We start from the raw sequence: 16,201 nt of genomic DNA, 5'->3' as shown, positions 1-16,201 counted from the left end.
CAAGTTACTACTACAAATGAAAAAAGCCAACACAATTTCACAAACACTTTATTCCTACCTACGTAAAACCGACTCACGCACACCACAAATATACGGCATCCCCAAACCTCATAAACCAGATTGTCCATTACGACCAATAATGTCCACATACGAATCGTTTAATTACAACCTTGGTAAATACATAGCATGGGCATTCTCCAAATATGTAACATCAGCCAGCTCATTTATCAAAGACTCTTTTAATTTCAAGTCTAATCTAAATCAACTTAATCATAAAGCCTTAATGGCCAGTTTCGATGTTATATCCCTCTTTACAGAAGTTCCAACCACTGAAGCCTGCAAGATAGCCTTAGAACTCTATATCCGAGACCCTAACCCAACTATAGAAATTCCCAGTAACCAGTTAGCAACCCTCATAGAATTCACCACGATAAAGACAAACTTCATGTTCAACAACCAAAACTATATACAAACAAACGCCTAAGCATGGGCAACCCAGTATCACCAGTTCTAGCCAATATTTTTATGACACAAGTTGAAACACAAGCAATTAACACAGCATTACATCCACCACTATACTGGTATAGATATGTAGATGACACGGTTATGGATTCAAATCTACAGAACACATACTTAATTTTTTCAATCACATTAACTCTATACATCCCAACATCAACTTCACATGTGAACAGGAAGAAAACAATCAAATATCATTTCTTAACCTCAAAATTACAAGAACTGATACACAATTTCAAACAGAAATCCACCAAAAAATCACCCATACTGGACTATACATTCCTTGGGACTCAGCACATGAAACAAAACAAAACTCAACATACTAAGAAACCAAATAAACACAGCCATAAAACTATGCACACCAGATAAAATTAACGATGAATTAGACAAAATAAAACAATACTTCACCAACATCAATAAGTTTCCTCCACAAACCGTAGAAAACATTATAATGCACACACCTAGACAGAAAGCAAAATCAACCAACTAAAGTAAATACAGCTCACGAATCAAAAAACCACTAAAACCATATACTGCTGTATACCATATATTCCCGACATCAGCAAACAAATAACCAACATTTGGCAAAATTAGTAACAAAATATGACATTCCAATTAATACCAAATTTATTCAAAACCCGCACAAAACTGAGGTCTATACTATGTAAAACTACACTGACAAACACCACACCAACATTATTTATAAAATACAATGTGATAACTGCCACGACTTCTATATTGAGAAACAAGTAGAAAATGGAAACCAGATTCAAAGAACATAAAAGTCACCTTCACACGTTTTCAACACTGCAAGTCAAATAAACACAACATAACCATAGAAAACACTCAAATACTAAATAAAGAAACAAACATAAACAAACGTAAAATTAAAGAAGCCTTACTTATACAACAACTTAAACCCAAAATAAACCAATATAAAGGAACGCCTTTATACCTATATTAATATAATAAATAAAATTATATATTCAAACATCTAATACCGCCCTCTACATTTCGACACACAGTTACACAACCCCTTTCAAACATGTGGTCAGCTTCCGGTCAGTTACCTCTTTCTTTGTGAACCTGACGATGACCGAAGAAGGTCGAAACGTTGTTCGCTCTTCTATGTAAAGTGTTTTCTCAGCCCAAACGAGCCGTTTTTGCATATAAATTCTTCAGTATACTACTGCCAATGTTAGTCTATAGAGATTGCATGGCTGAAATAGCCAAACCTACTAATTAGAAGAGATGTCCACATAATTTTGGCCATGTAGTGTACCTTCAGCAACATATCAGTGTCAAACAAGGGGTAATTCAACAAGTAAATTCAATTTCAAGTAGTAGTTGTTTTTTTTAATAGCTGCTTATTGGAGAAAAGTCCTGTCTAACAACAATAAAAGCAAGTTTTCATGAACGTTTTTCATGATTTTAGAGGGTATTATGGAAGTTCTTTAATTAAAATCAGGAGTCATTTAATTAATATTTGATTTGACTCATCAACTGGTTTCATTTCAAGTTCTTGTCTTCAAAGAATATTGCCCAGCTCTAATTTACTTGTTGGATTAAAAGTTGATCTAAACATACAAGTTTTAAATTTTAAAGATATTACAAGCACTATTTTTGTAAATAAATAGTAACACTCTTTTACATCTTCCTTTTACAAAGACTAGATAACAGTTAAATATTACAAGATGGCTTTAATAAATAAACATCATAAAATATTTGACTCAATACAAGAAGGAAATTTTTAATGATAAGTATTACACAATTATATCTTTTTATAATATTTTTTCTTGCACATTAATATTAGCAAGAGTTGGTTCTGAAAATATTTTACATTTCTGTTACACTGATGTTGAAATAAAAAACTATAAAACTGTATAAAATATTTGTAGTCAGCAAATAGTTTTGAAATAAAAATACAAACAAATTATTGAGGAAAAACCCAATTAATATAATTTTGTTACTACAAACAACATACTTTGTCTCATCAGTACCCTTGAAGTATGCATGAACCACTTCTTGGAATGCTACGGCTAGAGGAATTGTGTCACATATTCCAATAGTTAATGGAGAAGGTCCACGGGAAGATCCAACAGGCATTGAAGTTGTTTTAAAGTCACTCGTTAAACTACCTATGCTCTCTGCTCTAGGCATAGGCAATGGTGACATTCTTCCTCTGGTTGAATTCTACGAATATATCAGTAATACTTGTTTATGATCTTTATATCCTTAATATAGTAGAAACCAATATAAAATGAAGAGCTGAAAAAAAAGCAAATGTGTTACGAGATATTCTAGTAATAAAAATAAAATAACCTATATCTTAATAATGTATATTTATCAACTCAACATTTCACTATTAAAATTTCATCAAGAGATATTGATATCCTACAAATTCAGTAATCCATTTTAAACAGACAAAAATATTTTAGAATAAAACATTAATGCATGTTCTTCATATTTAATATATGCAATAAGAAATTTTGTTTCTAGACAAGGTTCACCTTCATCAAAATGTCAGATTACAAAGCAATACTCTTCTATGATGTATATAAGATAGTTTAGAACACATTACAAGATGCATACATACACGTTCTACATACTGCAAGAAAAATACTGCTTTAAACAAAGGTTATTTCTTCTAATGTTTCAAGTGCTCCGTGTATAAAAATATGCTGAACTACATGAGATAGTAAAAGCCACTCTGAATGACCAGCCTGCATGTCTCAGCCTTTTATAACTATAGTGTATGTGAATATACTTAACACAAACCTACCTACGGAGCCTGTTTATACCAAATACATAAAAAAAATTATAATCATTAACCCTAAAAATAAAAATTAAATAACTGATTTACATGAAAAATAAAAAATTTAAATAAAGAAGAAAAACAGACCAAGATAAATTCAATAATGAAGTGGTCATTTGGATTTACCTGATAAATTCAGCAAATGTTTCTTTATGAAATTTCTTAGTAAGAATGGGTTACTAATTGCCATATGGCAGCAAAATTCATAATAAAACCATTATTGATATCAATGTATAACTTATTTATCCAAAATATACATACATTAAGCATTTATTTATACACATATTCAGAGCACTTCTTTACTTCAACAACACACATTACAATTCATTGAAGTACAAAGAAAGATGCCAAAAGTGAGGGCAAGAAGATTTTAACTCTTTCAACACAGGGTCAGTAAATTTGACTGAAGAAATGACATCTTCATATCATTTTAAGTTTCTGTAGATTTAATACTTCTAACTTTCAATATAGTGTGTATATCTTTGCAAAATTTTCTTCACAAGTCTTTAACATACAAAAATGCACATTTTTTATTGAAATATTTCTAATAAAATAAAAGATTTGTCCATAATTATGTTGAGTATTGTGCAAAGTAATTTTCATGTTAAAATTAAAAATAAATTTCCTTATGTCAAAAACATGAAATTTTCTTTGCGTAATTCATAAGGCCTAAATACATTTCAGACATTTTTCTCCCATAAAACTTGATAGTGTATACGTTATCTTGTCTAACCTAACTCCAAACCACCAAAAAAAATTAATTTACTTCTTTTTCTATAACTTCATATTGTAATATAAAATCATATTCATTTATCTATCCTAATTACCTCTACGTTTGTAACAGTTCAAATCTATTTATAATTAAATTTTATTATGTTAATGCTCACTGAATTGTAACTACCTACTGTCCACACACTTAGAAATTATAAATCCCTTCAGGAACATGCAGCTCACATTACACTATTGGATTATATAGTACAAACAACTCATGTATGTGCCTTGTGAAGCATTTTCATTTTATTATTATTATTTGATTTACTTAATCTACTCTTAACTAACCTAAAAATATCTTTATTAATACATTTTAGTTGCTTTTATAATTACACATAAAGAGTAAACATGAAAAATAAGAAATAAATTACTTATCAAATCCTTTTTTCCTGCTTTTGGTTGTCAAAGAAACTTAACCCTAATTTTTTTTTTTTATGCTACTTATAAATAATAATGTTTATTTAATTAAATAATGCTCTAAGCAATATAGACTAACAGCATGCAAAAAGTAAACAAATTCTCTTACCTCTTAAATATTTACTGGCTTTCTATCTCTGCAACAACAGTTGTTATAAATCCATCTAAGCTAGATGTTAACTTTCTCAGGGGAAAGCTGTTACTCTGATATAAAATTGATATTTAACAGTTCAGAACACAGCATGAAACAACATATCATTTGATAGATGAAATACTTGAGTTTCTATTGGTTATAGATAATATATAATGAAAATTAAGAGTGAACTATTAACAAATTATGAAACAGAGGACGTGACAGGTGAGGTATGATTTTCAATAGCTCTGTATTCGAACAAAGTTGAAGATTGTAATATATACGAGAAATGATGAATTTGTAAGGAGTAATTTACATTTAATTTTGTGCTTTTTCAAGGAGTGATGGATAAAATAGGGATGATTTCATACTAAGAGAAAATGTGTTACATTTGTTACAATAGGGGAATTTAGGATTTTTTAAAACATTGCCTTGTAGAATTTTTGTTTGTTTGAATTTCGTTCAAAGCTACAGGAGGGCTATTTGCACCCTTGTAGAATTGAAAACTTTAAACTTACATAGTATTTAAATATGAATTATTTGTCATGCAAAGTAAAACCAACAAGGGTGGATAGGGTTAAAAGTATTTAATATACGACTTGCCTCTACAGCTCTTCTTGATGGTGGTCTAGGTAGTGCTGACAGAGGAGGGCCTATTGAACTTGTTGGTGTACTGACTCTGCTACTGTTGGATAGAACTTGGCTTGGTTCTGAAGTGGATACACTGTTGTGTGTTGCTTCTGAGAACAGTTCACTGAGGGCTGAAGGTAATGATATATGAATGAAGAAACTTCATCAAGTATATTAATTCACTGAATTACAATGACTCATAAAAGAGAAAATTAACATGTCAAGTATGAATGAGTACACAGCCACATAATAATAATAATAATAATAAAAACATCTGGCTGCATCAAAATACAAACTAGTAAATACTGCAAACATTATAAATTTATTACCAGCATATCTATCAGCAGTTGGTGTTGTGTCAGCACTTGGACCAATGCTTGTGCTTCCAAAACTTAAAGGACTCTGCATTCTACCAGATGTTCCTGTTGGGGTAGAGGCACTAGATGCATTTGGTGTGGAAAAACTTAAAATGTCACCATCTCCCTTGCTGCAATAATAACAATAAAAACCTATATTTTTCTGTTAGTCCATTCTTTACATTGTGCAAAGCCATTGACCTGAGCAGATATGAAAGGTTATTAGTCTATTTATAATTCAGTTAGAAAGCCAAATAAACTATTGTAGTTTTGAGATATTCTAGTGACTGATACATTTTTTTTGTATTCTAATGCGTATATGATAGGTACATTAACTTAAAGAAAAGAGAGAGAGAGAAAAGAAAAATAGAAAATTCTCTAGCAGAAATGCCCAAGTGGGTGCAAAGTTTGTACAGTTCACATTAAAAAAAATGTGAGTTGAAAAAAAATCACTAATGCATTCCTGCTACAGTTCACTGCTTTTCACCAATGAATAAGCTGCTTCTGTGGTACAAGCCAGGCAATAAAACCATCAAATTAAAAGCAGACAAATGCAAAAGAGTTAAATAGTTGACACTGTGAAGATAAGTGATGTCTAAATCTTGAGTCAATCAAAGAAAAAGAGTAATATGTATTTATTCCATATTTTATTTCACTCTGCATTGATGATTTCACTACAGTTACAGTAAGAAATAAAATATAAAATTTTATTGAAAAAAACGTTTGATGTTCATTTAGAAGATTCCAAAGGTTACACAAGTAAAATATGAAGATAAAGGTATATATAACTTTGTATTCTTAACATGAAAAAAACACCTCCTGTTTAACGTATAACTTGGTATGCTTTCTTTTTACATTTCAGTTATTTTCTTAAAGTATATATATATATATATGAATGAATGAAAAATAAAAACCAAAAATTAACCACTTACCATTTCTTTCAGGCCTATCATGTACTTTGCTAAAACTACTTTAACACATCATATTGGTGTTCAAAAAATAATTCATATAGCTCCCAAGTATACATTTATAACAAACAACAATTCAAACAGGAAAAGAAAATGGTTGAAAACTACTATGTATATATAATTTATGTAACTGTCCAATTAATATAAAATTAGGGTTGAAAAATTTTATTAATTACTGAAGCACAGCCTCCAGTTTAAGCTCAATAAAACCTGCTTGGGAAAGGATGCCTTTTACCAAAATAAATTTATATAATGACATTATAATCATTTAGTGCATAAAATAGTCTTTCCTTTAGTTATAACCATGTACCACTGACAAGTCAGCATGAGTAAATAAGTAACTTTGAAAGAATGAAGAGTTGGAAGGAGCTTTTGTGATAGGTGTAATAAATTTATTTCTATTTCAGAAAATTCAAATTGTGGGTAAAATGTAGGTTGCTTGAAGAAACCAGGAGTGCACAGAGATCTTGTGATCCATTGTTGCTCCACAAGTGGTAATACTTTGTTGAAAAACTTCCATTAGAAAAAGTAATAATTCATGAATATGTAAATTCTATCATGGGTTTTGTGTAATCAATTCAAACCTTCAGGAAAACTTGAGAAAGTTGTAAACAATGATATCAATTCTCAAAACAAATGGCCCCTGTGCAATGGAAGATCCTTCAGGGAAGCATGGATCTGTGAATCTAATGCTTTGGCTGGGATTTTAATAAATTTTATGCCCAAAAATCTGTTGTAGGGGAAACAGAAGTGCCTACTAAATCAATAGCATTTCATTACACACATTGCTGATTCCACACACTGTTTAATATAAGGTGACCTAAAAACGCTGCAGAAAATACCTACCTGATAGGATGAGAAGCTGATATGGATCTCTTCATAGGACCATCTTCTGGTGTGGATGCCGCACTACTGCAAGTACGTCTATTCTAAAAAGAGGGAGAAAACCCAAGAAAAACAGCGATGTGATGAGAACTGAAATAGAATCAAACTTAACTAAAGCATGGAATTAAAATTATCTGGAACTTGTATCAAACTACTAGTTTTAGTTTGTGCTGAAAAAAATGAACCAAAATTATGTCTATCTTGGTTGACATACATGCAACCAAATAATAATTGTAGTGTTCTGTGGTTTTAGTCTAAATCTATACAATGAGCTCTGTCCACCAAAAGGAAACAAATCATTCAATTTAACACTTTACGACTGTGAAGTTACTGCTGACCCACTGGTGGATATACTACAGTATTACATGCTGTAACATTCACTTTTAAATTACCAACTAAATGTACTAGCAAATACAGAAATCAACATGTTCATTTGTATAATTAAAAAGGCACATACTTTGGTTCAAATTTCACAACATATAAGAAAATTACTTTTTGTCTTTCATTTTAAAGTAATAATAATCAAAAGTTTCTATCAAAACATCAAAAGCAAAATTACCAAGAAATGCACAAACATAAATGTTTTTAGACATTCATCAAGAGTAAGTTTACATAAATTGGAAGAATAGAGAATGCAAATGTTAAAAACTGAAATCACAGTATATATACACATGTTTGGTTAAATTATCTAACCCTCATGCACTAGAATGGATGTGAATTTTTATATATATTAACACTGATACATTCATAAGGCATAGTATTTTTACTGTTCCCAAACAAATTGATAAGGCTAAAAAATACCTTTTCAAAGTAGAAAGAGAAAAAAAAAATTACTGGCACATGTACTGCATGCTTTGTAGATTTAATTAGCAACATGCAGATAAACAAGTACCTTTAAGCAAAGATATAAAATCTCCGGATGGTTCTGATGAATGTGTAAAGAAAGACGTAAAAGTAAAAGATCAAAATGATTAACTTATAGACATAGCAGGAAGAAGGCACAAAGATATATTAACAGACTACAATAAAGGGGAAGTATAACAACTTCAGTGTTCTCAAGTCTACACAGCTTGTGAATAATGGCAGATATTAATTTATTTTTCATAACTTCATAACAGCATATTTACAATTTATCTCTTACCAAACTCTTAAAAAAAGTGATGTAAGATGAATGGTATAATAAAAAGCAAACTCATTAAGCAACTCTGTGAATAAGTATGTAATTATTGAACGGCAGTGACAAATTGCCCGCTATACTTCCTAAATATAAAGAAGAATCCAAGCATTTCAAAGAAACTATTGAGCTTATGCAATAACACTAAGATCAAAGTAATAGTTAAATGTTAAAGAAACTACACCCCATTACAGTGACACCAACTGCTGACAAACCTTTCAAGAAAACAAAATGCAACAAGCTCCAAAACCATTACAGATATTTAATTCTTACCACATAACACTAATTACATGTGAATGCATGCTAATGGTATTCTTTTTTCCATACTACACATTTTTCCAACTAGAAGTTAACAGTTTCTTCAAAGATATATGAATATTTATTCATTTTACAGTTAATTTGTTTGTTTGATTTAGTGTTTTATGGCATAAAGCAGCTAGGCTATCTGCGTCAAACATCCGGTAAAAAGGTAAAAGTAAAGTAAATGTAGTAAAATTCATAAAAGGAAATAAAGGTAAAACAAAACAGAGTTTAAAAACATAAATAGCATAAAACCAATGTTGATATCTAGCCTACAACGTTAAGAGAGAAACTACAGTAAGAGAAGTCGTAAAGGACTTTCTGTAGAATAATGGTAGTTATTATAAACCACCAGCAAGACTAAAAGATAAGTACAAGAACCACCATCAGTCACCTGAAGTTGGCCTTTCCAGTCTTGGTTCCGAGTTATGCGTCATTATGGCCATTTTCAAATAGTTATAAAAGTTTTAAAAGACGTGTAGCAAAATTTCAATAACAACTCGCCAAAATGACTAACAGGTAGTTCAAACAGCATGCATTAGTCACCTGAAGTTGGCCTTTCCAGCCCTGGTGTTGAGTTATTTAATGTTACAGCCATTTTCTAATTTCAAATCAAACTAGAGAGCCTGTGATTCTTAAAAGGGAACCACATTAAATAAGGTTTCATGTATTAATTAAAAACCTTAAATGACATTAAGATTAATGGCCTTTAAAAAACTAAAAACTTTACTAAGGTGGACATTGTCACCATCACCAATAACACTGTCTAACGTTATGGACAAACTTTGGGACAGAACATCTTTAATATGGTGCCGTCATTGAGAGTCGTAACGACAAGAAAGTGAGTCTTATTGTGATCTGAGTGTTACACGGACTACACACTGATGCTTCAGTTCCTAATAAAAGAAAACAATAAGTTAAAAAATAGTGATCAATGCATAGTCTAGTTAGAACAATTTCCTCCTTCTGATCCTTACGAAAGCAAAATGGCCAAAGTCCAATAAAAGGTTTTATTTGAAAAAGCTTGTTTTCGAGTTGCTCACTCCAAGTCGACTGCCAGCTGGCATGGAGCCGAGCCTTGAATACAGGACCATAGTCAGTGTATGTAATAGGCACAGTGGTGATTGTGCCAGAGCAGATAGATTTAGCTGCCTTGACTGCGAGCTCGTTCCTACAAATACCAACGTGGCCTGGTATCTAGAAAAACCGGATAGAAGTAGACGTTAAAGAGAAATGGGCCAGTCGATTTTGAATATCGGTAAGAACAGGATGTGAACCAACATGAAGCGATTCCAGGGTCAGTAGAGAACTAAGCAAGTCAGTATAAATAGTGCAGTTGGAGTAATGCTTAGCTTCTTTGTGATCCAGGGCAAGAGAAATGGTATACAGTTCAGCAGTGAACACAGAAGCTGTAGAGGGGATTCTGCACGCAACAACCGAACCTCAATAATTCATGGCAGAGCTCACAGAGTCACCTGATTTTGAACCATCCGTATGAATAGGAATGGAAAGATTGTTCAAAAGATGTTCAGTAAATAAAAGACAGTACTTCCAATTGGGAGTATCTGCATTTCTCAGATGACTTAAAGATAGGTTACATTTGGGGACTGTAATAATCCACAATGGGATGGCCTGTCCAGTTGATACTGCAATATTATCCAAGGACAGACCCAATTCATCCAACTGCTCCTTGATACGAAGGCCAAATGGAGCAATGGCAGATTGTCTGCTCTGAAAAAGTAGGGCTCACCAAGGAAGGAAAACACAACTCCAGGTCAGATGCTTTGATAAGGAACGAAGTTTCAAAGCATATAGTAAAGGCAGTTGCAAATGGCAGTGGTGCAAAGAAGGTTCATGAGACTATGTATAAACTCTGAACTAGGTAGGTGCAGAAAGCCCCAGTGCAGAGCTGAAGTCCTTGATGATGAATGGGGTTCAGCATCTTTAAGGCCGAAGGTTGGGCAGAGCCATAGATTAGTGATCCATAATCGAGTTGTGATCGAATAAGAGTATGATATATCTTTATCACAGAATATCGATCCGCTCCCCAAGTGGAGTATAGAGGACACGGAGGATGTTCAGTGCTCTTGTACATTTGACCTGTAGCTGCTTAATATGTGGTATATAGGTCAGCTTATGGTCAAAGATAAGCTTTAAGAAATTTGTTTTAGGGATTATAGGTAGTGCAACTTCACTGATACAAAGTTGGTAGCTGCCATTCAATATATCTCATGTTCGACAACTGACATGAAATGTGAAAGTCGTTGACATAGAGCCCGTTTACAACAGTGAGAGGGAGTTGTTCAGTGATGGCATTAAAATTTATACTGAAAAGTGTGACATTCAAAACACAGCCCTGAGGGACTCCAAGTTCCTGTAGAAAAGGAGGGAAATTGTCGAACCCACAAGAACTTGGAATCTCCTGTGCATTAAAATTTTTTAAAATAAAAATGGGCAAATAGCCACGTAACCCATATATATGGAAGCCTCGCAAAATGCCATACATCCATGTTGTGTCATAAGCCTTCTCAATGTCAAAAGAATACTGATACAAGATGTTGTCGTTTGAGAAAAGCTTCTCTGATTGATGTTTCAAGTTGAATCAGGTGGTTCACAGTAAAGCGCTGTTGTCGGAACCCAAACAGGGTGGGCAAGAGGAGGTTGTTTGATTTGAGGAACCAAACAAGACAAGCATTAACCATCCTTTCTAAGGTTTCACAGAAACAGCTTGTCAAAGCAACTGGATGGTAGTTTGAAGGGATCTTGGGATCCTTCCCAGGCTTACAGAAAGGTAGAACAATAGTCTGGCACCAGATATCAGGAAACACACTCTCCTGCCAGATCTGATTAAAAACTATCAGAAGAAGAACAAGAGAAGCAGGAGATAGATGGAGCAGCATTTCATAGTGTACATCATCAGCTCCAACCAATGTATTGCCTGACTGAAGAAGGGCCAGTTTGAGTTCCACCAGTGTAAAGGGACGATTATAGTCAGAGAGACAAGCAGCTCGAAAATGAAAGAGGTGATCTCTCTGCCCAAGTCTTGATGGCTAAGAAGGTGAAGGAAGAAGTGCTAGATACCTGGCAAAAGTTTTCACCTAGAATATTGGCAATGCTCCAGGTATCAGCTACTTCTGACCATCAGATGGCAAGATTGAGACAGAATTGTATTGCCCACTGACCTTTCAAATCTTATCACATATGATTTTGTAACTGGTGGTAGAAGATACGCTGGTTGTGAACTTAATCCAAGGTTTCTACTGGCTTTGACGTCTCACTCATTGAGCATGTGCATGGGCCTGCTGGAAAGTAATGCAGTGCGAGAGTATGCGATATCTGTGAAAAGTATCTCAGGCCTGCTTTTAGCCTTCAATCCCATGTGGCAGGAAGGATTCCACCATGGACACGAATATCATGGAAAACGTGTCGAGGTTTTAGGAATACACTGATCAGCTGCTTGTATAATACAGTCAGTTACTGCTGCCACACAGTTGTCTATTGATGACTTACAGATGATGACAGGATCAAGTTCTGCAAGCCCACTGAAAGAGGGCCAGTTGGCCATGGCCAGTCTCTCTTAAAATAAGAAAATGATCACTGCCTCATGGATTATTGTCAACCCTCCAAGAAAAATGGGAGAATAGTGAAGGGGAGCAAATTGAGAGATCAGTAGCAGAAGGGACAGACTAGGTGCATGAAAATAAGTAGAAGAACTAGTATTGAAAAGAGAAAGGTTGTGGTCAGAGAGCATACGCTCCACAGAGCAACCCCTCCTATCTATATCAGCACATTCCCAGAGGAGATGACATCCATTAAAAATCCCCCGGGATTAAAAGCAGGGATATCAACTGTTCAATGAGAGCATCAAGGTCTGATTGATCATGTGTTTCTCCAGGCAACAGGTAGAGAGAACAAAGATTGATGGTATGACCCAAGGAAACAGGGATGGCTGCAGCCTCCAAGGGTGTGTCGAGTGGCAAAAACAGGTTGAGTACATGCTGATCAACCAACAGTGCCATCTGTCCATGCACTTGTCCATCACACAGCCTATCATTCCTGTGCAGAGAAAACTGTCGAAAGGTGACTGTATCGGCGGGTAGTTTGAAGGGATCTTGGTATCCTTACAAGGCTTAGAGAAATGCATCAGGAAAAACATTCTCCTGCCAGATCCAGTTAAAAACAATTAGAAGAATATCAAGAGAAGCAGGAGATAGATGGCACAGTGTGTCATAGTGTACATCATCTGGTCCGACCGATGTACTGGCAGACCAATGAAGGGCCAGTTTCAGTTCCATCAGTGTAAAGGGATGATTATAGTCATAAAGACAATCAGCTTGAAAGGAAAAGGTGAATGCTCTGCCTAAGTCTTGATGGCTAAGAAGGTGGAGGACGAAGCAGAAGTGCTAAATTCCCAGCAAAAGCTTTCACCTTGAGTATAAAAAATGCTCCAGATATCAGCTATTTCCTGGCCATCAGAGAGTAAGATCGAGAGGGTGACAGCATTGTATTGCCCCCTGATCTTTCGAGTCTTGTCCTCTATGACTTTGGAACTGGTGGCAAAAGATATGCCAGTTATGAACTTAATCCAAGATTTCTTCTGGCTTTGATGTGTTACCCACCGAGTATGTGCACTGGCCTGCTGGAAAGAGATGCAGTTTGAAAGTGTGGGATTCTACAGAAAGTATCGAAGGCCCGTTTTTGAGCCTTCTGTGCAATGTAGCAGGCAGGATTCCCCCACAGACGAGAATATAGTAAAAAACGTGTCGAGGTTTTAGGAATACACTGAGTAGCTGCTTTTATAATACAGTCAGTTACTGCTGCCAAACAGTCATCTATTGATGGCTGACAGACGATGGCAGGATCAAGTTCTGCGAGAGCAGTGAAAGTAGGCCAGTCTGCCTGATTCAACTTCCACCAGGGCATGCAGGTTGGGAGGCATCAACCACTGGCCAGTATCTCTCAAAATTAAAGGAAAATGATCACTGCCTCGTGGATTACCGTCAACCCTCCATGAAAAATGTGAGAATAGTGAAGGAGAGCAAACTGTGAGATCAATAGCAGTAAATGACTGACTAGGTGAATGGAAATAAATAGAAGAACCAGTATTGAAAAGAGAAAGGTTGTGATCAGAGAGTATATGCTCTACAGAGCGATCCCTCCTATCAATATCAGCACTTCCCCAGAGAGAATGATGTCGATTAAAATCCTGCAGGAAAGGGAGACGGCAACTGTTCAACGAGAGCATCAAGGTCTGATTGATCATATGTCTCTCCAGGGGACGGGTAGAGAGAATAAACAGTGATGGTATGACCCAAGGAAACATGGATGGCTGTGGCCTCCAAGGATGTGTTGAGTGACAAAGACAGGATGGGCACATGCTGATCAACCAACAGTACCACCCCTCCATGCACTCATCCATCACACAGCCTGTCATTTCTGTACAAAGAAAACTGCCAAAAGGTTTCAGAAATGTTTCCTATAAGGAAAGACATACAGGATGGTAGGAAGCAAGCAGTGTTTTGATGTCACCCAGATTAGAATGTATATCTCGACAGTTACGTTGTATCAAGGCGGCCATTTTTAATGATGTGTAGGCAAAGTGGTTGGAGAACCCTTCTGTTTATGACCATGTTTTATTCCTTACTGTCCTTGTTCGAGGGAGGTCTATAGACCTCCACAGATCCTACCCTGGGTCGATTGGGCAGGTCTTTGTTGTTGGAAGGGGATTCCAGTGACTGAGGATGCAAACGAATGATTGTTTTGCATCTTGGGGTGGGAGAAGACGTATCTGAAGAAATGCCTCTACTTGGAATCAAAGGATGTGAATCTTGGGGTTTGCTGAAATGTATGGAAGGGACAGAGATGGGTGTAGAAATTGATTTATTAACTTTTTTAACCACAGCGGTCAAATGGCTTTTCATTTGTTGTGAAAATGATTCTCTTGGAGGCACAGAGAGATCTGTCTGCATTCCCACTGTAGTTGTGGAATGAAGTGCAGCAGCATATGTCTGAGATGAGGTGGTGGACAGCAAATTTCAAGCCTCAGGATAAGTAATGTTATGAATCGTTTTCAAATGCTGCACCTCTTTTCTTCCAACCATTTAGGGCAAGAATTAAAGTAGAATGGGTGAGAACCATTGCAATTGACACAATGTGGGTCCGTTTCACACTCACAGGCATCATGGTCCTTGCCACCACAACGAGCACATGTCAGGGAACCACGAAATGATGTCTTTCAGTGACTGAACCTCTGACACTGGAAACATCGGAGAGGGGGTTTGGAATGTTTGCCGTACCCTGCAATTAAGATAACCTGCCTTGATAGTGGCAGGTGCATATGGTGATGTAAATGTGAGAACAAGGATATTGGTCAACAATGTAACTCCATCTCTGCGAGTGAAGATACGCCTCACTGCAGAAACTCCTTGAGTGGAGAAACCAGCAAGAATCTCTCTTCAAATCCCTCTCAACAATAACTCCTTGTGATGAATTCAAAGTAGCAAGAGGTGTAACCTCAATAGGTATATCCCCAGTTGCCTTTGAATGCAAGAGGAATTCAGATGTGGATGTTTCCACTAATAAGTCTTCAGATCGAAGCTTCTTTATTGACTTTGAAGAGCCAGGAAGTCCCTCCAGTCCCTTTTGAATTAAAATGGGGTATATTTGCCCTAAAGGTTTTTCTGAAAGAGAATGTCGGATAAGAAAATGAGGTACAGGTGTTACAGATGTTGGAAGATTGCTGCTCAGAAACTTCAAGACGTGATTGTTTACCTATTGACTGTTTTTTCACTATTTTATTTAATTTTTTATTTGGAGGATCAATAGGAAAAAAGGAAATTTCAGTGCCCAGTGACCCCACCCACCATGGAGCCCTACGAGGGGATGCACTACAATGTCAAGCAAGGACACTGCAGCAATGCCAGGGTTTCATGAGCACTATGCCCAAACACCAGCATCAGATGCAATGTCCACAACACCTGTTGAGAACATCCAATACTGGTACTTGGCTGACCCTAGCCCAAGTGTACCAGCCGACTGACACAAGGGGGGGCCACCCCAAGGCTGTCCACCCCTGTCCGTCTACAGGAATTCAAGGCCAAAGTGGTGTGTTAGGGTTGGACCCCTCAACCATCAGGATCCTCTCCTCTCCTTGACGGGTCACCACAATGTTTAGATCCAAGAGGAGGTAAACTGAAAGAACAGAACCTTTCCTGGGAGGTCCCCTCACCACGTACA

General features: G+C 35.7%; 1 protein-coding gene across 7 annotated transcripts in view; it reads right to left on the bottom strand.

Annotated features, from left to right (window-relative positions):
* Positions 1 to 16,201, bottom strand: part of LOC143224685 (F-BAR domain only protein 2) — a 145,708-nt gene that overhangs the window by 33,824 nt on the left and 95,683 nt on the right. For 6 of the 7 annotated variants that reach the window (XM_076452864.1, XM_076452855.1, XM_076452875.1 and 3 more), the window contains 4 exons: positions 7,453 to 7,535; positions 5,612 to 5,769; positions 5,256 to 5,413; positions 2,501 to 2,709 (listed from right to left, as the gene is read on the bottom strand). In XM_076452864.1, the coding sequence (XP_076308979.1) occupies positions 2,501 to 2,709; positions 5,256 to 5,413; positions 5,612 to 5,769; positions 7,453 to 7,535 (608 nt within the window). The remainder of the gene's footprint in view (positions 1 to 2,500; positions 2,710 to 5,255; positions 5,414 to 5,611; positions 5,770 to 7,452; positions 7,536 to 16,201) is intronic. The other variant, XM_076452884.1, reaches the window with a different exon arrangement.

This window comes from Tachypleus tridentatus, chromosome 1 (assembly GCF_004210375.1).
Source record: "Tachypleus tridentatus isolate NWPU-2018 chromosome 1, ASM421037v1, whole genome shotgun sequence".
In the NCBI taxonomy this organism is placed as follows: Eukaryota; Metazoa; Arthropoda; class Merostomata; order Xiphosura; family Limulidae; genus Tachypleus; species Tachypleus tridentatus.
The sequence above is the reverse complement of the archived record's forward strand: the minus strand, read 5'-3'. Positions and strand labels throughout refer to the sequence as shown.